Source organism: Puccinia triticina, chromosome 13A, assembly GCF_026914185.1.
Source record: "Puccinia triticina chromosome 13A, complete sequence".
NCBI lineage: Eukaryota > Fungi > Basidiomycota > Pucciniomycetes > Pucciniales > Pucciniaceae > Puccinia > Puccinia triticina.
This window is the reverse complement of record NC_070570.1, coordinates 3,072,043-3,098,969: the sequence shown is the minus strand read 5'-3', so window position 1 is coordinate 3,098,969 and position 26,927 is coordinate 3,072,043. Positions and strand designations below refer to the sequence as shown.

General features: G+C 45.0%; 4 protein-coding genes across 4 annotated transcripts; 2 read left to right on the top strand and 2 right to left on the bottom strand.

Moving 5' to 3' along the window:
• Positions 1–4,036: 4,036 nt before the first annotated feature.
• On the bottom strand, positions 4,037–4,627 carry PtA15_13A297 (uncharacterized protein; the record flags this gene model as incomplete). The annotated part of the gene is made up of 1 exon (XM_053162480.1): positions 4,037–4,627. The coding sequence occupies one exon, from the start codon at positions 4,625–4,627 to the stop codon at positions 4,037–4,039; it is 591 nt and encodes a 196-aa protein (XP_053026452.1).
• Positions 4,628–6,888: 2,261 nt separating this feature from the next.
• Positions 6,889–7,497, top strand: PtA15_13A296 (uncharacterized protein; the record flags this gene model as incomplete). Its single annotated transcript, XM_053162479.1, has 3 exons — positions 6,889–7,054; positions 7,168–7,277; positions 7,381–7,497. The coding sequence occupies 3 exons, from the start codon at positions 6,889–6,891 to the stop codon at positions 7,495–7,497; spliced, it is 393 nt and encodes a 130-aa protein (XP_053026451.1).
• A 4,310-nt stretch (positions 7,498–11,807) lies between these two features.
• PtA15_13A295 (uncharacterized protein) lies at positions 11,808–12,382 on the top strand (the record flags this gene model as incomplete). Its single annotated transcript, XM_053162478.1, has 3 exons — positions 11,808–11,958; positions 12,096–12,202; positions 12,281–12,382. The coding sequence occupies 3 exons, from the start codon at positions 11,808–11,810 to the stop codon at positions 12,380–12,382; spliced, it is 360 nt and encodes a 119-aa protein (XP_053026450.1).
• Positions 12,383–21,904: 9,522 nt separating this feature from the next.
• On the bottom strand, positions 21,905–24,152 carry PtA15_13A294 (uncharacterized protein; the record flags this gene model as incomplete). The annotated part of the gene is made up of 2 exons (XM_053162477.1): positions 21,905–21,995; positions 24,004–24,152. The coding sequence occupies 2 exons, from the start codon at positions 24,150–24,152 to the stop codon at positions 21,905–21,907; spliced, it is 240 nt and encodes a 79-aa protein (XP_053026449.1).
• Between the last annotated feature and the right edge of the window lie 2,775 nt (positions 24,153–26,927).

The following is a 26,927-nucleotide window of genomic DNA, read 5'->3' as shown; positions in this document are numbered from 1 at the left end:
AGGCTTGTACAGCACTACTTTTCTGAAGATCGGCTCTACTTGGAACCTACCTTTTTGCCAACGTTTTCAAATGAGCTGCAACCTCTTTTTGAAGATTGCTGGGGATGTGGAAGAATACAATGAATGATTTGTTCAAAAGCGCAATGCACTAGGAAAGCTTGGAATACATCCTCTACTGAAGATCACTGGCGCTTTATGAATGCTTCCTTATGGATGTGCCACTGACTGTAACAAAAAATACTTACAGCTATCAAAGAGCACCTCTATGGAGAGCATGGATAGTTTTTGCAACGCAGTGGTTTCCATTCATGAAATCAAATACCTCTTAAATACATCAGTCAAAGATTTGGAAAGACTATTGAAAATTGGGAAGAAGAGAGGCTTTCCAGGGATGCTTGGATAATTAGGTTGCATGCACTAGGAGTGTAAGAACTGCCCATCCAGATGGAAAGGACAGTTCCAAGGAAATGAGAAGTTTTTGCTTCCTGATTTTGCTCATTGTCATGTACAATCTTGACATCTTTTTTGGTGTGCATTTTAAAGGTACCTATGGTTGTTCTCAAAGCGGTCACGTCCGCTGATATGTGGATCTGGCATGCTTTTTAGTGCCAGAGGCACTATTCATAGTACCGGGGCACTATTCATAGTGCCAGAGGCACTATTCATAGTACCGGGGCACTATTCATAGTGCCAGAGGCACTATTCATAGTACCGGGGCACTATTCATAGTGCCAGAGGCACTATTCATAGTACCGGGGCACTATTCATAGTGCCAGAGGCACTATTCATAGTACCGGGGCACTATTCATAGTGCCAGAGGCACTATTCATAGTACCGGGGCACTATTCATAGTGCCAGAGGCACTATTCATAGTACCGGGGCACTATTCATAGTGCCAGAGGCACTATTCATAGTACCGGGGCACTATTCATAGTGCCAGAGGCACTATTCATAGTACCGGGGCACTATTCATAGTGCCAGAGGCACTATTCATAGTACCGGGGCACTATTCATAGTGCCAGAGGCACTATTCATAGTACCGGGGCACTATTCATAGTGCCAGAGGCACTATTCATAGTACCGGGGCACTATTCATAGTGCCAGAGGCACTATTCATAGTACCGGGGCACTATTCATAGTGCCAGAGGCACTATTCATAGTACCGGGGCACTATTCATAGTGCCAGAGGCACTATTCATAGTACCGGGGCACTATTCATAGTGCCAGAGGCACTATTCATAGTACCGGGGCACTATTCATAGTGCCAGAGGCACTATTCATAGTACCGGGGCACTATTCATAGTGCCAGAGGCACTATTCATAGTACCGGGGCACTATTCATAGTGCCAGAGGCACTATTCATAGTACCGGGGCACTATTCATAGTGCCAGAGGCACTATTCATAGTACCGGGGCACTATTCATAGTGCCAGAGGCACTATTCATAGTACCGGGGCACTATTCATAGTGCCAGAGGCACTATTCATAGTACCGGGGCACTATTCATAGTGCCAGAGGCACTATTCATAGTACCGGGGCACTATTCATAGTGCCAGAGGCACTATTCATAGTACCGGGGCACTATTCATAGTGCCAGAGGCACTATTCATAGTACCGGGGCACTATTCATAGTGCCAGAGGCACTATTCATAGTACCGGGGCACTATTCATAGTGCCAGAGGCACTATTCATAGTACCGGGGCACTATTCATAGTGCCAGAGGCACTATTCATAGTACCGGGGCACTATTCATAGTGCCAGAGGCACTATTCATAGTACCGGGGCACTATTCATAGTGCCAGAGGCACTATTCATAGTACCGGGGCACTATTCATAGTGCCAGAGGCACTATTCATAGTACCGGGGCACTATTCATAGTGCCAGAGGCACTATTCATAGTACCGGGGCACTATTCATAGTGCCAGAGGCACTATTCATAGTACCGGGGCACTATTCATAGTGCCAGAGGCACTATTCATAGTACCGGGGCACTATTCATAGTGCCAGAGGCACTATTCATAGTACCGGGGCACTATTCATAGTGCCAGAGGCACTATTCATAGTACCGGGGCACTATTCATAGTGCCAGAGGCACTATTCATAGTACCGGGGCACTATTCATAGTGCCAGAGGCACTATTCATAGTACCGGGGCACTATTCATAGTGCCAGAGGCACTATTCATAGTACCGGGGCACTATTCATAGTGCCAGAGGCACTATTCATAGTACCGGGGCACTATTCATAGTGCCAGAGGCACTATTCATAGTACCGGGGCACTATTCATAGTGCCAGAGGCACTATTCATAGTACCGGGGCACTATTCATAGTGCCAGAGGCACTATTCATAGTACCGGGGCACTATTCATAGTGCCAGAGGCACTATTCATAGTACCGGGGCACTATTCATAGTGCCAGAGGCACTATTCATAGTACCGGGGCACTATTCATAGTGCCAGAGGCACTATTCATAGTACCGGGGCACTATTCATAGTGCCAGAGGCACTATTCATAGTACCGGGGCACTATTCATAGTGCCAGAGGCACTATTCATAGTACCGGGGCACTATTCATAGTGCCAGAGGCACTATTCATAGTACCGGGGCACTATTCATAGTGCCAGAGGCACTATTCATAGTACCGGGGCACTATTCATAGTGCCAGAGGCACTATTCATAGTACCGGGGCACTATTCATAGTGCCAGAGGCACTATTCATAGTACCGGGGCACTATTCATAGTGCCAGAGGCACTATTCATAGTACCGGGGCACTATTCATAGTGCCAGAGGCACTATTCATAGTACCGGGGCACTATTCATAGTGCCAGAGGCACTATTCATAGTACCGGGGCACTATTCATAGTGCCAGAGGCACTATTCATAGTACCGGGGCACTATTCATAGTGCCAGAGGCACTATTCATAGTACCGGGGCACTATTCATAGTGCCAGAGGCACTATTCATAGTACCGGGGCACTATTCATAGTGCCAGAGGCACTATTCATAGTACCGGGGCACTATTCATAGTGCCAGAGGCACTATTCATAGTACTGGGGCACTATTCATAGTGCCAGAGGCACTATTCATAGTACCGGGGCACTATTCATAGTGCCAGAGGCACTATTCATAGTACCGGGGCACTATTCATAGTACCGGGGCACTATTCATAGTACCGGGGCACTATTCATAGTGCCAGAGGCACTATTCATAGTACCGGGGCACTATTCATAGTGCCAGAGGCACTATTCATAGTACCGGGGCACTATTCACAGTGCCAGAGGCACCAGGCAGTAGAGCTGCTTTCCTGCCGGAAGATTTGGGTCGTGAGGGCGAGGGACGCGACGAGAGCCGAGAGGACGACATGACTTCTTCGATTGTTGTCTTGGTGGCTCTTGAGCTGTTTCTCCCAATGACAGATGGCCCGATCCAAGTAGATTGAGTTGAACTTAGCGGGGAGTAGATAAATAGAGATCAGATAAGGATAATGATACAGAAAACAGAGCCAAGCAGGTCAGATCGCGACAGGAGAGGGGAGAGGATGAATGTGTTGATAGCCGGTTGTGTTGATCCGAGTTTGGAGATGAGGGGTGTGGGGTTCTGGAGGGGCTGGGAGTGTTGTTGGGAAGATAGGTGGGTGTGTGGGCTCGGGGTGCTGGTAGCCGTGCTGGGAGAGGGGAAGTGGGAGGAGGGGGAGGGGGAGGGGGAGACAAGGGGCAACGTCACGGGGGGTTTAAATCAGCCGAGACTCGCGCGCGGAGGGAAAACTGAGCAGAGCCGAGTCAGCCAAAAGTCAGAAATGGCTGAACACCGCTGAGTCATCAATCCACCGAGCGGGTCTGAATAGGTCTGAAACTCCAGCTAAAACTCTGTATGTATTACATGCATATACCACAAACACGACAAAAGGACAACATCAACGGGACTAGCGATTTAAAAGGAACGCTCAACGGCTGGATAGCCAACAAAGGCAAAAAATAAAGAGAGCAAAAACTATTGAATTCTTGCCGCTGCACTCGTCACCTTTGAATACATAGATACCTAGCCTACCGGAATTTTGCCCGAGATTCCAGCTACAAAATTCGAAATCGAGATCCACTTGCAGCAATCACAGATCGGCAAGGAAGAGAGGGAACATGAGAATTTCTGGAGTACAAGGAACGGGTTATTAGGAGTATCTCTGGGGGCACGAATGGGCGAAGAGGGTGGCGATCGACAAGCAGGAGATGCTTGGGAAAGCTTGACTCGCTTAGTAGTCCGGGCGGATTTCCTGTTGGTCGGACTCGTGGGAGGCGAGCTGGAGTCGAGCTGGTCTGCAAGCACGCAACGCTTCCTGGAGCGCGTTCGGCCGATGTCTTGCTTGGATTCGACGACCGCCTCGAGCGCCAGATGGGTGCTGCGGCGACGTGGAGGTTGGGGGACAGGTTGCCGAGACGCGGATGTTTTAGCTCGTGGGGAGACTCGACGGGAGGATCCCCGCTGGGGTGATTGCGGACCGAAGGGATCTTCGATTCCATCTGAGGCGGGAGGCGACGGCGGGAGAGGGATTTGAGCAGGCAGTAGAGCTGCTTTCCTGCCGGAAGATTTGGGTCGTGAGGGCGAGGGACGCAACGAGAGCCGAGAGGACGACATGACTTCTTCGATTGTTGTCTTGGTGGCTCTTGAGCTGTTTCTCCCGATGACAGATGGCCCGATCCAAGTAGATTGAGTTGAACTTAGCGGGGAGTAGATAAATAGAGATCAGATAAGGATAATGATACAGAAAACAGAGCCAAGCAGGTCAGATCGCGACAGGAGAGGGGAGAGGATGAATGTGTTGATAGCCGGTTGTGTTGATCCGAGTTTGGAGATGAGGGGTGTGGGGTTCTGGAGGGGCTGGGAGTGTTGTTGGGAAGATAGGAGGTGGGTGTGTGGGCGCGGGGTGCTGGTGGCCGTGCTGGGAGAGGGGAAGTGGGAGGAGGGGGAGGGGGAGGGGGAGACAAGGGGCAACGTCACGGGGGGTTTAAATCAGCCGAGACTCGCGCGCGGAGGGAAAACTGAGCAGAGCCGAGTCAGCCAAAAGTCAGAAATGGCTGAACACCGCTGAGTCATCAATCCACCGAGCGGGTCTGAATAGGTCTGAAACTCCAGCTAAAACTCTGTATGTATTACATGCATATACCACAAACACGACAAAAGGACAACATCAACGGGACTAGCGATTTAAAAGGAACGCTCAACGGCTGGATAGCCAACAAAGGCAAAAAATAAAGAGAGCAAAAACTATTGAATTCTTGCCGCTGCACTCGTCACCTTTGAATACATAGATACCTAGTCTACCGGAATTTTGCCCGAGATTCCAGCTATGTACAAAATTCGAAATCGAGATCCACTTGCAGCAATCACAGATCGGCAAGGAAGAGAGGGAACATGAGAATTTCTGGAGTCTACATAAACTTAGACTCGCCCAGCCACACTGAGCTTGATGCCCAAGTTGTGCATCAACTTGATTGAACAGACTCCGCGGCCGACGGCTTCTGGAGAGTAACTAGATAACAGGATTGTCTCGGGGTGGTTTTGAGTCGACACCTTGCAACCGAGATCGTGAAAAAGAAATCACATTAATCAACACCGCCAGAAGGAGGAAGGATTGGCTTAAATACATGGCTCTCAAGACAGACAGAGTCCCTCCCAGGAGGTTTGCTCGCGCGTTGGGGTATGAGCAGGTCGCGCGATTCTCGGAGCGGAGCAGCCCATGTTTTAAGCTCGGTCTCAAGCCAATACAGATGCAAGAATGTATGTGCACATTGTGTGAGGAAGACTGAGTAGGAGTTATAAATCAACAAACATTAGAGAACAAGCAAAAGTATGCAGGTATTTTAAGCAGATAGGGGATGTTCATCAGCAAGAATCAAGGTGTTGTACAAGGCACAAACTGATTGTTCTGTTGAAGTCAACTTGGGGGGTACGTAGACCAAGGCAGTGATCACGAAGCCGACGTGAGTAGAGGCGAGTCGGCGACGAATGCGTTAAGTCTGCTGCGGTTAAGGGACAACGAGATACGTGTCCTTCACGATGAAAACCGCACAACTCAGACTACTGATCAACGCTCGCAAGCCCAAGTCCTGATGGTTCAACTGGACCCTTGTCAGATTCTCAGACACGCTCTGCATCCGACTCAGGACTGTTATCCACTTCCATCGGTCCTCACTGAGCCCTGCAGCCTGCCTTGGTTCGTGTATAGCTCCGAAAGTGGCTCTTTCTTGGCTCGGCCACCCATTTTGGGGACGGTGTTGTGGACGAGTCCTGCATCTAGACCTGGAATCATAGGACACCGGAGCAATTTCATTCTTGAGGGGGAAAACATCAATATTTTTTGTCTTCGAGTCCAACAAAAGCTCAAACGCTGATGAAAGCTTCTATCCTTGGTACCCATGAGCACAACGGACTGGTTTCTATTTCAAGTTCAAAGCTGGTGTCAGCCAGGATGGAGCTTGATGTTTACGGCTCACTTGATCATCTCAACTAAGGAATTTAATTTACTGGGGTAATGGGTTTCCAGGGCAAATAGACATATTTTTTTTGCAACAAAGTTATGTCAGGGGTCTCTTTGTCATCGGAAACCATGGATTCAAGTAACTATGGAAGAATTCAGGGGAGCAGAGTGAACTGTTTTTGGCTGTTCTCTTGTTTCAAACAGGTACCATGGTGCTCCAGGCGCTGGAGGACCTTGCCCCAAGACCAAGGGCTCGACATCAAGTCGACTATCAGCAAATTCCATTTCACTCATCACAATCACCTGGAGATATCAGTTTGTCAAATCTACGCAAACAATTCACATACATACATTCAGAATAGAGCATTTACATCTTTGGAAAATTATTCTGCTAAAGCTATCATCTGCGACGTTAAAAATGAAGTTCACAATTAGCTTGTTTGTAGCTTTGATGATGGCCATCTCAGTCCAAAGTGATGGTATTCCGACTATTTCACCCTTTAAATGCAAGGGTGACAAGGGAAAGCCCGAACCCAGTTGCATACTCAGACAAAAGGATGGATCTGGAACTCCCACCTATTTTGGTAAGTATCTTTTGAATATATTTTAGCCATTCTACATAGAGGAGTGCTTTGCGAGCATAGGATGAATAATATTAACCTTTCTTTATTTCTGCTTTCTCATTCCTGGTGGCTAGTTGTGCTTGCCCCCGCTTTTGATAAAACAACTAATTCCTGCCAGAATGTGCTAATCCAAAACAAGCCTGCAACAGATACTGGTTGCTGCGCCACTGGTACCTCACCTGTGGTTTGTCCCAATATAGCTCTACTTATACTTCCATTGGAAATCAAAACTGATTTTATGTTCTCACTTTTTAAAATGTTAATGAACTGAACTCAATTAAAAAAAGGGCAAACCTGCACAAAAAGGAATGAAAGAAAATGATTACAAGAAAGTGTGCACAAAGGCTGATGATAGTACAGGTGGTGCAACTGGAAGTGGGACCTCAATGCCTGTACCGCAGTGATATTTTAATTCATCCCAAAAGATACCCTGCAACAACATTCCTGATCTCAATTGAGATAGAGTTTTATTTGTGTGTGGCATTGATTCTATGCTTTCTTGATATCAATTTTCAATGACTCTAGAAGGGAGGAAAATGTTTTTTTTTTACAATTTCCTGTATTTTTCTCTTTGTTTTTTGAATCAATCAAGAGTTTGATAGACCCAAATTTTCTCAGAGATGTATAGATCTAGGTAAAAAAATTCCAACTACATATTCCCTTTTTGCTCAATTGGAAGAATGCCCAACACTGTAAATTTATCTCACCAAACTGCTCCCAGTTGAAATGCAGCATACTTGAATCAAATTCATTTCTAGTGGAGGAATACCTGTGCCCTATGTGGCTTAATTTGGGGAGAGGCACTCACATTTGTCTTCTGTTGAACACTGGATCTCAATCAGTCTTCACCAGCCAGTAAGGTTCAGCCTTCCCATCTAGATTGAGAATTGTAGCAGACAGGTGGTCCTCCAGTCATGGTTTGTACTCACTTGATGGTGGGTGGTACCCCCAGGGGTCTTGTACAAGGATAAGGCTTGTTTTGGAGACTGCACAATACATCATAAATGATTTCAGCACATTATTAGGAAGGGTCAATCTAAATGCACACCACTTTTTGACTAGATGCACGCCAAAAAAGTGGTGTGCACGCCTGTACGCCATTTATTTTGGCGTACAGGAGCAGTGCACGCCATTTGTTTGGCGTGCGTAGCCCTGCACGCCAAAAATGCGCTTTTTTGGAAGAATTTTGGCGTGCACAAACCCTCCACGCCATTTTATTTTGGCGTACAGGCTTTGCACACCATTTTTTTTGGCGTACAGGCTTTGCACGCCACTTTTTTGGCGTGCATCTAGTCAAAAAGTGGCGTGCACCATGTTGAATGCAATTTTTTTGGCGGGAACAGTTGCGCACAACAAAATAGGGTGTGACCACTGCGGCCAATGATGCATCTATTACGCTAAATGTAATTAGCGCCGCTAAAACTAAATTGTAGCGCTTGTCGCTAATAATCTGGGGCTGTAATTTTTAGCGTAATACCAACCCGCTAAAAACCGCTAACGCTAAATTACAGCTAAATTACAGCTAATTAGCGGCTCGCTACGCTAAATTAGCTGTAATTTGTAGCGAAAATTGCACTTTTTTGCCCAATCTGAGTTAGCTGTAATTGTAATAGTCCGCCCGCTACATTTTAGTTTAGCGTAGCGGCGCTAAAAAACCGCTAAATTAGGGTATTACACGCTAACCGTAGCGTAATAGATGCATCGTTGCTGCGGCCCAATGACATATTCATATACTATTCATAGTGCCTCCGCCAAGCTCCGCACTATGAATAGTGCCTGCGCCAAGCTCTGCACTATGAACAGTGCCTCCGCCAAGCTCCACCACTATGAATAGTGCCTCCGCCAAGCCCCGCCACTATAATTAGTGACTCCGCCAAGCTCGGCCACTATGAAAAATATTCATCCTGGCACTATTCATAGTGGCGGAGGCACTATTCATCATGCCGTTGGGGCGCAGTGGCCAACTGTGCCGCCAAAAAAACTGCATGTAAAACGGTGCACGCCAACTTTTGACTATATGCACGCCAAAAAAGTGGCGTGCAACGCCTGTACGCCAAAAAAAATGGCGTGGAGGGTTTGTGCACGCCAAAATTCTTCCAAAAAAAGAGTATTTTTGGCGTGCAGGGCTACGCACGCCAAACAAATGGCGTGCACTGCTCCTGTACGCCAAAATAAATGGCGTACAGGCGTGCACGCCACTTTTTTGGCGTGCATCTAGTCAAAAAGTGGCGTGCATTTAGATTGACCCTATTAGGAATCCCTCAAAAGGGGGGTTCATGCTTTGAATTTGCCAAACTTTAGGACACATTTCAAGCTGTTTATGAACTTTTTTTTAAAATTGTTAAGTAGTACCCACCAATTTAATTCCTCTGCAACAAAAAATTGCAGCCAGATTGCCAAAATTTTGAAATATTCTTTATAAAGGCCTTAAATTTACCTCCAAATTTTTGTCAAATTTGATTTTGAACCCCCCAGGCCCCAAATATCTGTATGTATTTTCCACATGGGCTCTCAGTGCTTAAAACCAGGTGGATAATTTTTTCCAGATTGTACAACAGGTTGCATCACATGCCTGGCAGAGCAAGGATGATGGTGCAAGTAATTTTGGTTTGAAACCAATCATTCAAATCAACAAATCTCCTTGTTTCTTTTTTGAGATCTGTGTTTTTCTTGTTGTCTTGTCTTCTAACTTCTTTATCTTTCTGTTGAATTCATATGCATAATCATCAGGTAAGCTGTTTACTTATGTACATTCCAAGTTGAAAACATACAAATTTCAAGTCCCATGAGTGCAATTTACTGTTGGAAAACTGATGTGCATAAATTTACAAGGGGTAGACGGATGAAAGTAGATCAAATTAAACAAATCTCACATCAACTTTCTGACATTTAGTCAAAGTAAGGTAGTGATCCAGTGCCTTGAAACCGGATATCACCTATCAGGCACCCTCACCCTACTACTAGTCATATCTGGAATCTGGCCAGATTCAACAACATTTCAATGCTGTTTTTTTTGATGTATTGGAGGACTTCCCATTGATCTGGAAACCCAGATTTTCTCAGATTTTGCAGGGCTGGACAGATCTAGGCTCTTGGACAATCTAGCCTTGATTTCCCTGGAAAATATGAGCTCCCAGATTGACCAGAAGTCCTTCATTTATTGCAAAAACACATCAAAAAAAGTGGGTCCAGGTCCAACATTGAGCTTGTTTTGCTGGGGATTCCCCAAGGAAATCCCTGAAATTTTCCGTATTAACCAAATCAAATCCCACTTGTAGGGAGATTCCTGGTGATTACATATCTAGAGAAACAGCCAGTCTCTGGTGGCATTCAATATCTGACCGGATTCCAGATCTCAATAGCTCTGTCCCACACCCGGATTCGGTCTACAGGATTTCCGGATTCTGCGGCCACATCTGACGGGTTTCCGGCTTCTGTCAGATCTGCGGGGTCCAACTCATCCTACTGATAAAGTGAAGACGAATCCAGCAACAAAGCGCAGATTTTTTTGACATGATCTGTGGGGACAAAAAGGATTCTGGATTCGCTGATAGACTGGAGTTTGAGTGAGAGAATGTCAGCTGGTATCAATTGCGGAGAGTGGGAGTTCTGGCATGCTGGCTTGCTGTGCAAGAGCAATATGGGGTTTCAAAGTTGGCCAGATGCAACTTGCATGCACTTTTGCAAGTTGGTGTTCAACTTCATTCTTGAACACCGAGTTGCAAAAGTGCATGCAAGCCACACTTTAATACACTCCCTAAGCCTGCTAAACAGTTTGTCGAGTCTGCTCTAACCATTGCAACACCCGGCTCTGGGCCCGCACCTCGCACCCGCGCCTAGAAGTAGAGGGTGCAATTTCGATGACCGGAGCTGGGTGATGCCAACGGCCACTGAGTGGCTGACACAGCAAGCACTGGCCTAGTCCGGCTATTCGAAATAATTGCCTTCAGTAAAACTTGCCGGCTTGTGACAACCTGCGAAGAAATGATGAGTCATAACCAAGGTGAATAAGATGCCCGAAACGCGAACCAGCCAAGCTTCATTAAGGAGATGACGATTATTACAGCCCCTGTTGACTTGACTCCGCTAGGATACCAGAGCCCGACGGCCGAGCTACACGAGTCCGACTGCTACGACACCGGAGCAACTGCACTCAGAGGGAGAAAGCGTCAATATGTTTTGCCGTCGGCCTCAAGTCCAAACGCTACGTAGCGAAAACCTCTGGCCTCGATACCCATGAACACGACAGACTCTCGGTTTCAATTTCAAGTTCAAAACCAGTATCAACCAGGACGGAGCTCGATGAGTGTGGTTCACTTGATCATCTTAACCGAGGAAGTTAATTCTGTGGGGTGATTGATTGCCGTAATGGATGAGTGTTTGATTTCGAGACAACCGTTGACAATGCCCCTTGTCATCGGAAACCATGGATGCAGGCGATGTAAAAGACGATTCCAGGGCAGCAGAATGCAGTTTCTTGCCGTCCCCTCGTTTTGAGCATGTACCATAGAGCAGCTCCAGGTCCTGGAGGACGGTTCGCGACTATAAGAAGGAGGCTCAGCTTCAAGTTGGCTATCATCTCATCCCACTTCAAACCAATCATCTGTAAATAGCATTGCGTCAAATCCTCACAAACAACTCATATACCTACCACACAGAGCATTTCCGTCCTTGGCAAATTATCCCAGTAAAACTACCATTCCCAACTTGAAAGATGAAGTTCACAATTAGCTTGTTTGTAGCTCTTATGATGGCCATCTCAGTTCAAAGTAGTTTACCCTATACATGCCTGGCTGAAAAGGACAAGCCAGAGGGCAGTTGCGTAGCAAGCAATGAGGATGATCAAGGAACTCTCACCTATTTTGGTAAGTATCTCTTGCTACAAATCTCGCCAACAGTTGATTATTTGAGCTATCCCCCACAGAGGGGTGTTTTAAGGATCACAGGCTTATATTTGATAATAAATTTCCTTCTTTTCCCCTTCTTCACTTCTGATGGCTAGTTACTCTCGCCACTCCTGTCGACAGCAAGTTTTCTTGTGAGAAGGTGAAAGTCGGAGAAAAGCCTACAACAGATACTGCTTGTTGCGCTACCGGCACCACACCATCGGTTTGTCCCAATACAACTTCACGCAACCCTTGAACGCTTTATTCCAAACCAACACTAATTCTCTGTTCTCACTTTTAGGGTGGAGCCCCGGATCCCAAGGGCATGAGCAAAGATGATTACAACAAAAAGTGTGGAAAGGCCGATCCTAAGAGCAGTGCCGGCGGCGGCGACCCGAAGTGAACCTAGATGCCATCCCAGAAACTTTTCCACTGAGATCTATTAGTAGAATAGTTGTTTGATTTGTGTATGGTCTCAATTCTATGCTGTCTGGAATTGTCAGTGGTGGGTTACTTGGGGGAAGATGTGAATCCACTCAATGGAAATTTACCAGCTTCTTGAGGTTGACTAGATACAAGTATATATAAGCTATGTCAATAATAAAATCAAAGAGTGTGAAATGTGAATAAAAGGGTGTCAACATTGGTGGGCAGTGACATTATCAAATTATCCATCAATTTTATCTGTAAGTTGGATTTTGGTGGCCTTTATCTTTGTTTATTGGCAATTCAAAGCTTTATGTGGTTAAAATATGATGAGATGAATCATTCTGGGGCAGCAGAACACAGAGATGAGTGAGTTTGTCGAAGGATAATTCATTGCATCATAGAAATGAAAGAACAAGGAAAAGAAGAAAAAGAGAAAAAGAAAGAAACGCTAACCTGGGGCAGCAGAACACAGAGATGAGTGAGTTTGTGGAAGGATGAGGAAAAGGGCTTCCACGTCTCCGCTGCCTCAGGTAACTACATACAGGATGTCACGGCTGTGAAAGGTGAGAGAAAGGTTTGAAGCAGGAAAACATGAGAGAAACATGAAACAACAACACTACAACTCAACATAATAAATCATTTTTTAAACTTTGGAGACATAGGCTTGACATCTGTAGAAAATAATCCCTGAAAATAAACTTGAAATTAGTTATCCAAGCAAACAGTTATGGATAACTGATTTTTTGGACTAGATTTAATGATTCAAAAGCAGCCAGTGAGCCAATATCTAAGTTTAATAAAACCAATAACTCATGGGTTTTTGGTTCAAGGGTTTCCCCCTTCAATTTGAACAAAAAACCTGAGCTTTCAGTTTTTGTAGGGCTGACGCAAATCCCAATAACCAGTACCCTAAACCCCCATTGCCATTGACACTCCCCTGTGGCTTTAAAGTGCCTAGGTGGGGCAGCGTGAAGTACAAACCCACCCAAGCACGGCTTTATTTATACCCGCAACTCTTCCCCCAACTCAATATTTTGGGGAGGCCAAAACACACACCTTCAGCAACGGTGTATCCGCTGCGCTACACTAAAAAAAGCGGCCTTTTAGCGTAGCGCAGCGGTTGACCGCTACGTGACCAGATCAAAAAGCAATAGCGCAGCGAGAACACCGCTGCGCTACTTGCCACGCGCAGCGATTATCCGCTACCCTCCCAGGGCCATTAGCGAAAGCGCAGCAAAAGCAAAAATTTGCTACGCTACCCGCTAAATTAGCGGATAGCGGAACAGTTTTATGTTGTAAACATGTTTTTATGTATGTTAAACCCTTTTTCCTTTTTTTTTTTTTGGATCCCACATGGCATAGAGAAAAGCGACGCTGACTGCTACGTGATTGCTTCTTTAGCGCGCTATTTTTTGATTTTTTTCCCGGGAAAATCAAAAAGCGCGTAGCGCAGCGATCTGCCCGCTGCGCGTAGCGCGTAGCGCAGCGACCCGAAAAATCGCTGGGCTAACCGCTTCGCTGCGCTATATGCAGCGCAGCGGATACACCGTTGCACCTTGCCTCATCCTAACCATCTTTCTACACCCATTTTTCTGACATTCTACACTCCCTCCGCAAGCCAATTCAAACCTTGCCCATTCCAGCTGTGATGTTTTGGCCCCTTACCCTCCCCCCCCTGGATTGCAGTACGTGTGCTCACACGAGTGTTTTGGACAAATTCAAGTTACAATCTGTCCCTCAACTTCTTCTCACACCAACAGGTATCTGCAACATTTCCCGTGGCATAGCATTCTATTTCTTCCGGTGCACAAACACGTGTTGTGATGGCAAAGAATACTTCCGCCATGTCAGCCTCAGTTGGGCAAAACCAAGGTCTACAGCTTCACCCCCATCACTCAATCCAAACTGTGGGAGTTCCCACCCATCACACCTCCTTTGTTGTTCCTAGACAGAAATGGGGCTCATATGTACAGAAACTGGACAAAGCAACCATAACCAACCAGTTTGGAAATTTCGCGGAATACCAGAAAATGTGCGCTTGTTTGAAGTATTTTGGCATCAATTTGTTGAACTGATTCAGGTCAGTTCTTAACATAATGATCTTTTGTACATTCTTGGTGCCATTTCTCTATTTCTTACCGCTCCTTTTTCTTAGGCTCAACCAGATCTTTCTATCCAAGACGTCAACGCGTTGCTTGTCTCTCTAACCAACCTGGCTCTGATTTGCTATCCAGATTGACTGGAACATGTTGACCAAGTATTGGGCTTTGCAAAGATGAAAGTGCAAGAGCATGCGGATAGTCCAGATCTTCACCATCCGGCTTTGATTCAAAATCTTCTAGCGCTCTTGCTGGCCCCGATCAACTTGTATTTAACCGTACTCACTCTCCTTGCCTTGCCAAAATTCCAAGAGTTGCTGCTTGTCCAGCCATTTCTGTCGCGTCGCGCGATCGGCCACTCCGTGGTTGCCTCGATTTTGAAGAATGAAACTCACAAAGCCAACCCGGTTGACTGCAAAGGTGTCCTGGATATGTGCCATGTACTTGTTCGTGATCAGACAGACGCTGGGGTAAGTGATCTGTAATAAAGTGGAGGGTTCTTGAATTTTGAATTGAATCCCGCAAGTCCAGAAAGAGTGTTGAGAAGAGAAGAGCACAGTGGCTTGAGAAAAATGGGTGGTGAGGATGAAGTATTCACCGGATGCGGCTCAGGTGTGTCACAGAAATTTCTCTCCACTCAATGGCTGGTAATGTATATGGTCATTATATGGTGACACCCTCCACTCAATGGACATCCAAAAGTCATCAAGTGGAGGGTGTCTCCACTTGGTTACTATACAGCCCATTGATTAAGTGTAGGGTGTCTCTAATTGATGGCCAGTACAATGTTTGTGTAGAATCCCAATGTGCACCAACCATGAAGTGGTTGTACCCTCCACTCAATTAACAGTGTGGCCACCATTGGTTTGATCAAATTTCAGCCTCAGTTGAACATAACATCAAATTATTTGAAACCAAAATCAAACATGTTTGAACAGTTGATATCAGAAAGAGTTACAGAAAGAAAATATGGTATGGCACTCTCTAGAGAGTGCCACACATCCCCCCCTGGTGTCTGTTTTCTTCTTCTTTCTCATTGCTTAGGCAAATAAAACCTGTTATTGTAGAAGCTTTGTTTTATCTCACCAATATGAGTCTAGTATTTCTTGAGCCACTGTTTGAGCATATCTCTCAGCTTGACTTGGAACATTTGTCTTTTTATCCATGGGACTTCTCATGTGCTTACAGGTTGCTTTGGCTTCTGAGATTCTAGTGAGCAGGACCTCTTGGGTCTTGCGTCCAAACGTTCCGCAACAGTTCTGTAAAGGAACAGGATCTCAGTCAGCCTTGGGTGAAGGTCTGTCTTTTTCCAATCTTGCTTACTCACAGGGTTCTGTGAACTGTGTGTTTCTTTGGCTTGGTTCTAGCCAATGGTGTTGTGGCTGTTTGTCTGGCTTTGGTAATCATGGCAATAAATTTTAGCTTTCTGGACTGCAGAAGGCGGCTTACCTTTCTGTGCAGCTGGGTCTGGGTATTTGTCTAGGGCATCTCCATTGCAGGCCCAGATTTTTGGTCCCTATTTGGCTTGAATAGGGACCCAAAAAATGATATAGGGCCCGCGCAGATTCTCTTTCTCCATAGCAAGTTGCTATCCGGGATCCATATTTCCATGTGAACCCTGTGAGCCTGTGTCTCTTATGTGACAGCAGGAAACAAGGAAAAGAGGGGGGAAAAGTTTGGATTTCTTGGGATAAAGAAATACAAACTGAGAGGGAGGAAGAGAAAGAGAGAGAAAGAGAAGATCAGACCTAGACTTTAAGTCATTAATTAATAGATCTGGGCTATTCTCAACCTGGAAAAGTTGGATGCCAGCTGTGCCAGGCCAAAAAGAGTGCAACAGCCTCCACTCACAACAAGGAAACATTGTTGGGATTCAGAAGTAGGGTTACTACTCTGCTCTGATTTTATAGCTCTTAATCAGAGACAACCTTTTGATCTTTGATGATTGAAAGAGTGAAAGAAATGAAGAAACAGTCAAGAGCAACAGAGCTTCACTCTGGATAAGCAAGGTTCAGTGAAAGAGTTTACTTACTGTCAATATCCTAGGCACCTGTGACGGTAGGTATACTGGGAGCTTGGTAATCTCTTTGGTGGTGATCCTGGGTTATCTGGGGTGTGGTTCTGGTGTGCTGAAGTCTGTAGATCCACCTCAGGCAAGGGGGATCCTGAATTCAAAAATTTTCACAGTTTGCTTATGTAATTACATATGTACATGTGGTTTGGCGCGCCTGGTAGCGCTGACACGTCACAACTGCGCATGGGCGCCACAACTCAAGAACTCAGGGAAGGAGTATAGTTACAAAGAATTGGTAAGTTGTAACTAGGGTTAAAATTGCATGAGGAAACAGAATATGAAGTCAAAACAATGATATCTCTTAATATGAAAAAGATATGAAGTAATTTCATATGCAATAAGTAGAAAAGAGGCAGACTTTAGGTCAGCTGTGTTTACTCTAAGGCTGACAAACCCCATCTCCAAATCCCCCTACGGTAATCCATTGCCATCCTCAAAATATCCACCCAGTTCTTGATCAACTAGCCTCAAATAGCTGCAGCCAATCACACTCTTGATTGACCTTGAACATACCAATCAGAATACTCAAACGCTGGTCCACTTTCAGGAAGATGGGACAAAGACAAAATAGCAATTGGTTGGCCGTCATTCTAGTATACCAAACATGGAGCACCAAGATCCACATTTGATTCAAATGCTCAATCAAAGACGGTGTTTGATTTCAAACTCAAATATAATAAAACACACAGTCATCCAGGAAATCAACCTACTGCTTGATGAAGAAGAGGAAGAGTCAGTTCATGGTGGATCTAGGCCGGGAAAGCAACCCAATTGAACACGTGATTTTCAGGGTGCCTATCAAAGGCTTGTACAGCACTACTTTTCTGAAGATCGGCTCTACTTGGAACCTACCTTTTTGCCAACGTTTTCAAATGAGCTGCAACCTCTTTTTGAAGATTGCTGGGGATGTGGAAGAATACAATGAATGATTTGTTCAAAAGCGCAATGCACTAGGAAAGCTTGGAATACATCCTCTACTGAAGATCACTGGCGCTTTATGAATGCTTCCTTATGGATGTGCCACTGACTGTAACAAAAAATACTTACAGCTATCAAAGAGCACCTCTATGGAGAGCATGGATAGTTTTTGCAACGCAGTGGTTTCCATTCATGAAAGCAAATACCTCTTAGATACATCAGTCAAAGATTTGGAAATAGTGCCAGAGGCACCATTCATAGTGCCAGAGGCACCATTCATAGTGCCAGAGGCACTATTCATAGTGCCAGAGGCACCATTCATAGTGCCAGAGGCACCATTCATAGTGCCAGAGGCACTATTCATAGTGCCAGAGGCACTATTCATAGTGCCAGAGAGGCACTATTCATAGTGCCAGAGGCACCATTCATAGTGCCAGAGGCACTATTCATAGTGCCAGAGGCACTATTCATAGTGCCAGAGGCACTATTCATAGTGCCAGAGGCACTATTCATAGTGCCAGAGGCACTATTCATAGTGCCAGAGGCACTATTCATAGTGCCAGAGGCACTATTCATAGTGCCAGAGGCACTATTCATAGTGCCAGAGGCACTATTCATAGTGCCAGAGGCACTATTCATAGTGCCAGAGGCACTATTCATAGTGCCAGAGGCACTATTCATAGTGCCAGAGGCACTATTCATAGTGCCAGAGGCACTATTCATAGTGCCAGAGGCACTATTCATAGTGCCAGAGGCACTATTCATAGTGCCTCTGGCACTATTCATAGTGCCAGAGGCACTATTCATAGTGCCAGAGGCACTATTCATAGTGCCAGAGGCACTATTCATAGTGCCAGAGGCACTATTCATAGTGCCAGAGGCACTATTCATAGTGCCAGAGGCACTATTCATAGTGCCAGAGGCACTATTCATAGTGCCAGAGGCACTATTCATAGTGCCAGAGGCACTATTCATAGTGCCAGAGGCACTATTCATAGTGCCAGAGGCACTATTCATAGTGCCAGAGGCACTATTCATAGTGCCAGAGGCACTATTCATAGTGCCAGAGGCACTATTCATAGTGCCAGAGGCACTATTCATAGTGCCAGAGGCACTATTCATAGTGCCAGAGGCACTATTCATAGTGCCAGAGGCACTATTCATAGTGCCAGAGGCACTATTCATAGTGCCAGAGGCACTATTCATAGTGCCAGAGGCACTATTCATAGTGCCAGAGGCACTATTCATAGTGCCAGAGGCACTATTCATAGTGCCAGAGGCACTATTCATAGTGCCAGAGGCACTATTCATAGTGCCAGAGGCACTATTCATAGTGCCAGAGGCACTATTCATAGTGCCAGAGGCACTATTCATAGTGCCAGAGGCACTATTCATAGTGCCAGAGGCACTATTCATAGTGCCAGAGGCACTATTCATAGTGCCAGAGGCACTATTCATAGTGCCAGAGGCACTATTCATAGTGCCAGAGGCACTATTCATAGTGCCAGAGGCACTATTCATAGTGCCAGAGGCACTATTCATAGTACCGAGGCACTATTCATAGTGCCAGAGGCACTATTCATAGTACCGAGGCACTATTCATAGTGCCAGAGGCACTATTCATAGTACCGAGGCACTATTCATAGTGCCAGAGGCACTATTCATAGTACCGAGGCACTATTCATAGTGCCAGAGGCACTATTCATAGTACCGAGGCACTATTCATAGTGCCAGAGGCACTATTCATAGTACCGAGGCACTATTCATAGTGCCAGAGGCACTATTCATAGTACCGAGGCACTATTCATAGTGCCAGAGGCACTATTCATAGTACCGAGGCACTATTCATAGTGCCAGAGGCACTATTCATAGTACCGAGGCACTATTCATAGTGCCAGAGGCACTATTCATAGTACCGAGGCACTATTCATAGTACCGTTTGATTCAAGATTTTCAAGTATTTACTCTTGCTTCAATTCAAAAAAAATGATGGGCTGTATGATTACAGTCATTCAAGTCCTTTGTCATAATCACCGTTTGCGCCTTGAGTTTGTAGATATTGTTCTGTCTCTTCAGTTGCAAAGCTATTTCTTGCTGAGCTGCTCTAACTTTATCTTTCCAGTCCTCTGCACCTTTGGCCTTTTATTGGTGAAGGGCTTTGACCTTTTTTTCCCCATTGGACAATTGGAACCTCTATCAGCCCAACTTGTCAGCTGGCTACTGTGGCAGAGCCACCGTGACATAGAAATCATACAAATAAAACCATAAAAAGTAGTGTTACATATGAAAGAGACATTATTACTTCTACATATGTAAAACTACGCAAAAACATTAAATACATATATAAATAATTAATTACTCAGCTTTATGTAATTAATATGTGAAATATTATAGAAGATTCTTATTCTACGGGTAAAATAACCTAGGGTACCTCACTTACAAGTACCCTTAATTATTATCCCTTCCTTGTGTAAACTAACTTCAAAGTTTGCGCAAGTGCATCACGCCCCGCGTAGATGCACTTGTATGCACATATATATATAAGTACATATATTTACACCCATCTTCAGTCACGTAACTGAGGTGTTGTGTATATTTTAAAAGATGGCTTTATTTGTTGCGTGGCGCACCCAAGCCCGCGTGCTCTGTTGCCTAGAGCTCAAGCCCGCGCTCCTAGTGTACATATATGCATAATGCATAAGCTAGCCCGCAACCAAAGCGCTCAGGTTACCAGTAAGTAAGAATGGGCCAGAATACGCCCCAATAGCAATATTACATGTGTTATATGTCTTGTACACATGTAATTAATCACCAAACAAGATGTAATTACCACTTCATTCAATATCAAAACATTCTAGATGGAAAAAGGCTCTTGCAACGTGCACAGGAGACACTAGAAAGCGCCCCAGCTTCTCCCAAGCCTCACTACGTGTAAATTACAACTGTAGTAAATATGTAGAAGGGGTCAAATGAACTGGAGCACTTAATAAGCGCCTCCAGAACATGTATGAAGCACTGCTTGCACGTGTACAAGTACACAGAAGCCAGTTCTAGTACCTTCTGTGGCACATTTCCACGGAAATGAGCGTCACAGAACCCCCAAACCAGCCCCCATGACGTGCAAGGCATGTGTAAAAACACGCAGAACCTCTGTAAAAGGCTCTTGGCAACCCTTGTATCCAAGCCCCAAGGTTCCACGACCCACAGCGCCTTCTAGCGCAACCAAATTGCCTCAGAATGCGCCCACAAGTGTCCCCCTGTCCCCTGGGCGCCCCTGGAGGCCTGCCTAGGCTATAAAAAGGGCCCTTTCTCCGCCCAAAAGGAGATTCCCCAGCTTTTACATTACCTACTAGAATTTTACCCGCCTTCAACAGCCTCCTTAGCCTGTGATTTGCCAGGTAAAATACCTACTTTTGTGATTTTTAGCCCCAATTTCCGCCCTGAAGCTGCCCAGTAACCACCCTGCCCTCAAGATTACCTCCTCTGAGCGCCTTCAACTGCCCAACTTCACGCCTGAAGAACCTCAAGTGCCTCTAGGGTCTTATACTAGTAATTTTAAGCCCCTTCTCTTGAGATTCTCCGCCATTTCCTTCTGGGATTTAAACCACACCTGTTGACAGGCCCCAGTTCTTCATTCTAGAGGGATTAAACACCCCTGATTTATCCGGCCCCTCTTAAAATTAATTATATCAATTTTATTACGTCTAATTGGCCCAAATTGCCCTATTTTTACGCCATAATTCCCAACATTTACATTGGAATTAGCCCTTTTACCTTTGTCTTAGAGGTTTACAACTCTAATTTCTTGCTTTGCACCACGTGTAGCTAGAAGGATAATATCCTTGGCATCACGTAGGCTGACACAACTAGTGGAGATTGACTTGTCATTGACGGTTGTTCCAACAGGTTTGGACCTTGGTTGAGGCCCATTGGGGCTTGGGCTTTGGGATCGATTTTTGGATTGGGATTGTGGAGTCGACATCTTCTGGCAAAAGTAGTTGTGCCATTTGGGACACTTGACAAGTATGTTGTAGCATTGCAGGTGAGTAAAAGATTTACCTACTTGATCTTGAGCAAAGAGTTAGAGAGCCATGTTCAAGTTGTCTTCCAGGGAGGCTCCGCTCTGATTCAAGTTCTCAACTTGGACCACAAATCCTCAAAACTTGCTGATATTTTTCTGAAGGCCTGCCCATCTGTTCTTCAAGCTCTTCGCAGTTTGACTTGGATCAGACTCAGAGATTGATTTGGTATAGATCTTGTGGACTTGATCCCAAAACGTCTCAGCACTTTGATTGGTACCAATTTGTGAGTTTTTGCTTATGGCTATCCAGGCTTTACACAGCTCAATATCCTCGTGCTCCTGGTAATGAGCTGATTTGTTATGCTTGTTCTTGTGTTCATCCTTTTACACTTCATTGCTTGGTTGTTTTGTTTCTCTTTTTGAGATTTCTTGCGGGTAGTGCCGGTAGAGTTGGTCGATGGGGCTGGTGCTGGATCTGAAGAGACATGGAAAGAGTGGAAAATCAATGAAAAAATTAGGCACAAAATCAATGAGACAAAAACATACCTGTTTGGTTGGATATGGATATATCTCCTAGTCCATCATGAATTTGTTGTTTTTTATGGGCACAGAATTGGTGTTGGATGAGGGTGAAAGATTTCCATTGGAGAGGGCAAAGAGCATTGGATACAAGGCAACCATTATACTTCTTTGTTCTCAGTCTGATTGGCATACTCTGCGGGGACAACCAGGGAAGACCGGGGTTGAAAGTGTCTGTGAAACCTTCTGAGGTCAAAAGATTTTGTCAGCCTTAGAGTCAACACAGCTGACCTAAAGTCTGCCTTTTTCTACTTTTTACATATATGAATTACTTCATATCTTTTTCATGTTAAGAAAGATCCTTGTTTTGACTTCATATTCTGTTTCCTCATGCAATTTTAACCCTAGTTACAACCTACCAATTCTTTGTAACTCTACTCCTTCCCTGAGTTCTTGAGTTGTGGCGCGCATGCTCAGTTGTGACGTGTCACGCTACCAGGCGCTCCAAACCACATGTACATATGTAATTACAGAAGCAAACTGCAAAAAATTTCAAAGCCAGGATCCCCCTTGCCTGAGGAGGATCTGCAGACTTCAGCACACCAGAACCACACCCCAGATAACCCAGGATCACCACCAAAGAGATTACCACGCTCCCAGTATACCTACCGTCACAGGCACCTAGGATATTGACCGTAAGTAAACTCTTTAACTGAACCTTGCTTATCCAGAGTTAAACTCTGTTGCTCTTGATTTTTTCTTCTTTTCTTTAACTCTTTCAATCATCAAAGATCAAAAGGTTGTCTCTGATTAAGACCTATAAAATCAGAGCAGAGTAGTAACCCTAATTCTGAATCCCACCAATGTTTCCTTGCTGTGAGTGGAGGCTGTTGCACTCTCTTGGCCTTGCACAGCTGGTATCCAACTTTTCCAGGTTGAGAATAGCCCAGATCATATTTAAAAGACTTAAAGTCTAGTCCTGATCTTCTCTCTTTCTCTCTTTCTTTCTCTCTCATTGTTTGTATTTTTCATCCCAAGAAATCCAAAAAATTCCCCCTCCTTTTCTCTGTGTCCTGTAGTCACATAAGAGACTCAGGCTCACATTTTATAATGTGCTGTATTATCCTACATAATATGCTCATAGACGAATGGAATGATTGCTCCTTTGCTCCTCCAACTAATATTCCTTACAATACTCGAGTGATACCTCCAGAACCAAATCAGCCACCACTCACAAGCAACTAAATCAACTTCCGAAGAATGGATGTTCAATCTCGACTGCAACATTCATACTTGATCGAAGACCTTGTCAACGTGCAATGGTTACGGCGTGGTTTATAAGAGAGCAAAGGATTGATGATTCAAACGACAAAGAGATTGATTATGATTCAAATGATTCCAATGAGGATTCAGACAATGATGCCAAACATACAGACAGCAGTGCCATGGAATAGATTATATACATTTTCTATTTTCCATCTAGCAATACCTTTTTTTCTTTTTCACTTTGATGCTTCAGTTTCTCCCAATGTAACCTCAGATTGGGAGTAAGACATGAGATTGCCCGCTCACACTTTGCAACACACTCCAGGGAAAACTTTATTACGCCGGCCGCTATGTGCCAGCCGCTGAGTGAAGATAACGGCACAGGGACACTTCACAATATACTCCAGAGAAAATTATTCTTTGTTTACACTGGCGGCTTAGTGAAGATAACAGCACAGGAGTACTTCGCAATACACTCCAGAGGGACTTATTCTTTGCTTACGCTGGCCACTATGCGCCGGGCTCAGTGAAGTTAATGCCGCAGGGCCAGATAAGAAAGAAACTACAAGAAATCCAAGCTGGGGTCAAGAGTTGGATCTGATACAGGAAAAAAAGAAGATGGGGAAGGTAAAGTGTCTTCATCTTCATCATATTTGTCTTTGTTATCTTCTTTGTATGCTTTTTGATTGGCTTGCGACATTGATTGAGCTTGATTGGCAGCATCCTGTCGAGCTTGATTGTCAGCTTCGTTTCTTTGCATGTCTTGAATGATCTCTTTCTTTTTTTCAAGGTAGTATTCTTGAGCAAATTCGTCGAGCTTACTGAGGTCCTTCTCCATGATGGACATCTTGATTTGCACATGTAAGCCGTCCGCGTGCTCCTGCTGAATGCGATTTGTCTCTTCTTGGAGTTGATTGGCTCAATCAAACTGGGCAATTTGTTTATAGCCCTCGACCAAGTTCTTTTCAAGAAGCTTAACCTTCTTGTGGGCAATTTCAAGCTCTGCTTCTTTGCGTTTAGCACTTTTGATTCCAATTGGATGAACCCAGTTGGTCCACTCTCTTGGTTTGGGAGGTTACTGGTCTCTTCAATCAAGGGGTGTGGCAATTGCGTGGAATTGGAGGTCTGTGGAGTGCTTTCCGCAGTGTTTGGAGTTGGCTGAGTTTTCTTTTTCCGGATACTGCTGGTGTCCCTCTACTTCTCATGCGGGTACAGAATCAACCAAGCTGTGTCATACAAAAAGACCTTTTGTGTTTCCTCGTAGTAGGCCTTTTTAGCTATCTTCACATAGTTGGCAGGGGCAGATCCAGAGGGAGGGTGGTCTATGAACTTGTTGTAATGGGCTGAAAACTTCATGGTTGATTTTCAAAGCAAGTCCCACCCAAATAGAAAAAAATAAAAATAAAATCAGATCATTTCAACTCATTTTGAGGTATGAAGTCAGAAGACAGACATGCAACTAAAAAACATACCAATTCGTTAAAGTGACAACCTCCTTATGTGTGCCTGAGAGGCCTTTGAATGTTTCTTGTACTTGTACCCAGAAGGATCCAATGGTCTGCAATTTATTGGTTATAATGTCCTTCAAGATCTCAATCCAGGTACCAACGGTGGGCCGCTACGCTAAACTATCAGTAGCGTGCGCTATCCACTAGTTTAGCGTTGTGTAGTTCCTGACACATTGCCGTTAGTTGTAGCGCCGGCTACAGGCCACTACGCTACGCTAACGGGCGCTAACAGCGCTATCAGCTTTTTTAGCGGTTGAATAGCACTGCTAGTGATGATAGCGGCGATAGAGGCCCTGTAGTTTCAAGGGGTGCCTGTTAGCAGTAGACTAGCGGGCAATCACTGCCCGCTAACGGAAGACCCTGTCATTTGTAGTTTAGATCCGCTACACTGCGCTGAACTACGTACTACATGTAGTGTAGCGGCCCACCATTGCAGCTGCGGGCCAGTTGTTCATCTTTGATGGGGGTGAAGTTGCTTGTGCGAGTCCGCTTTGGTTTAGTCATTGTGCTGGTGGCACTGGTGGGTGTTGACGAAGTTGGAGATGATTTGAATTTCCCCTGAATCAAACCTGGACTAGCAAACCAGAGGTTTGATTTCAGGTTAGCAGTTGCTAAATTTAGCGACCACAAACCTGAAATCAAACTTCTGGTTTGTTAACCCGATGTTAACCCGGAAGCAATGCAAGTGGCCAATCAGGTTTGGTTGGGTTAACTCGCCTTAACCCGGCAATTTAACCCAACCAATGTGAATGCTCTAAGGCCCGTCAGCTTCCACACCAAATTTCGGCGCTTGGGGGCAAGCCTCTCTGTGAGACAGACCCTGCGGGGCTCTAGAGGCTGTCTTAAGCTTGGTATTCACCTAGTGCGCAATGTCAAAACAATTAATTAAAAATCATTAATTACGTCAGCAAGTACTTTTTTTGCGCAGCATTTCCCCTTGTGATTTTTAATATAATAATGGACCTACTTCGCGCACTGCAAAAAACTCTTTGCGCACTGTGGGGGTTGTCTTCTTGAAGTCCCGCCCCCAGTGCGCGCTTTCGCCACGGCTCTTTGCGCACTGTGCATTCCCCCAAAAAAACGGCTTACTTTTCTGGAGATATTTTTTCAATGAGTCGACAGAACAACCTTTATGACCCCCCCAAAATATAATCAAGTCGTTTGGTGGTCTCCTTGAGCCTAAAGAAAATTGAGATGAAATAATCATATTTTAACGGACTTACTTCGCGCACTGCGGAAAACCCTTTGCGCACTGTGGGGGTCGTTGTCTCGACGTCCAGCCCCCAGTGCGCGCTTCTGCCACGGCTCTTCGCGCAGTGCATTTTCCGCCAAAAAAACGGCTTGCATTTCTTGAGATATTTTTTGATGAATCAATAAATTGGCTTTTTATGATCCCCCTAAAAAATAATCAAGTCATTTAGGGGTCTCCTTGAGCCTAGAGAAAATTGACATGAAAAAATCATATTTTAACGCGGCAGGGACCTGTAATATCGCTTCCTGTGCCCCAGTAGCCCCAAAACTTACACATTATCATGGCACATGTGCAAATTCATGACCTGATAATTTTCAGAATTTTTCCCAGAGATATAAGGGGTGCGCGCCAGGCTTAGTAGGAAAATTACTGTTAACTGTATAGCTTTTTTGTTACACACCCAAACAGTCCCAAAATTTCAGAAATGTTTTCATTGTGGATATTCTCCGCGCCATAAATTTCTTGGCAATAGTGTGTCATGATAACATGAGATATAAGGGGTGCGCAGCGGGCTTAGTAGGAAAATGACTGCTAACTTATCTCATGTTTTAATGACACACTATTGCTAAGAGCTTTATGGCGCGGAGAATATGCAAAATGGAAACATTCCTGAAAATTTCAGACTGTTTCAGTGTGTAACAAAAAATCTATACATGTAGCAGCCATTTTCCTCCTAAGCCCGCCGCGCACCCCTTATATCTCATGTTATCATGACACACTATTGCCAAGAAATTTATGGCGGGGAGAATATCCACAATGAAAACATTTCTGAAATTTTGGGACTGTTTGGGTGCGTAAAAAAAACGGACTTACTTCGCGCACTGCAAAAAACTCTTTGCGCACTGCACAGTGCGCGCAGTCC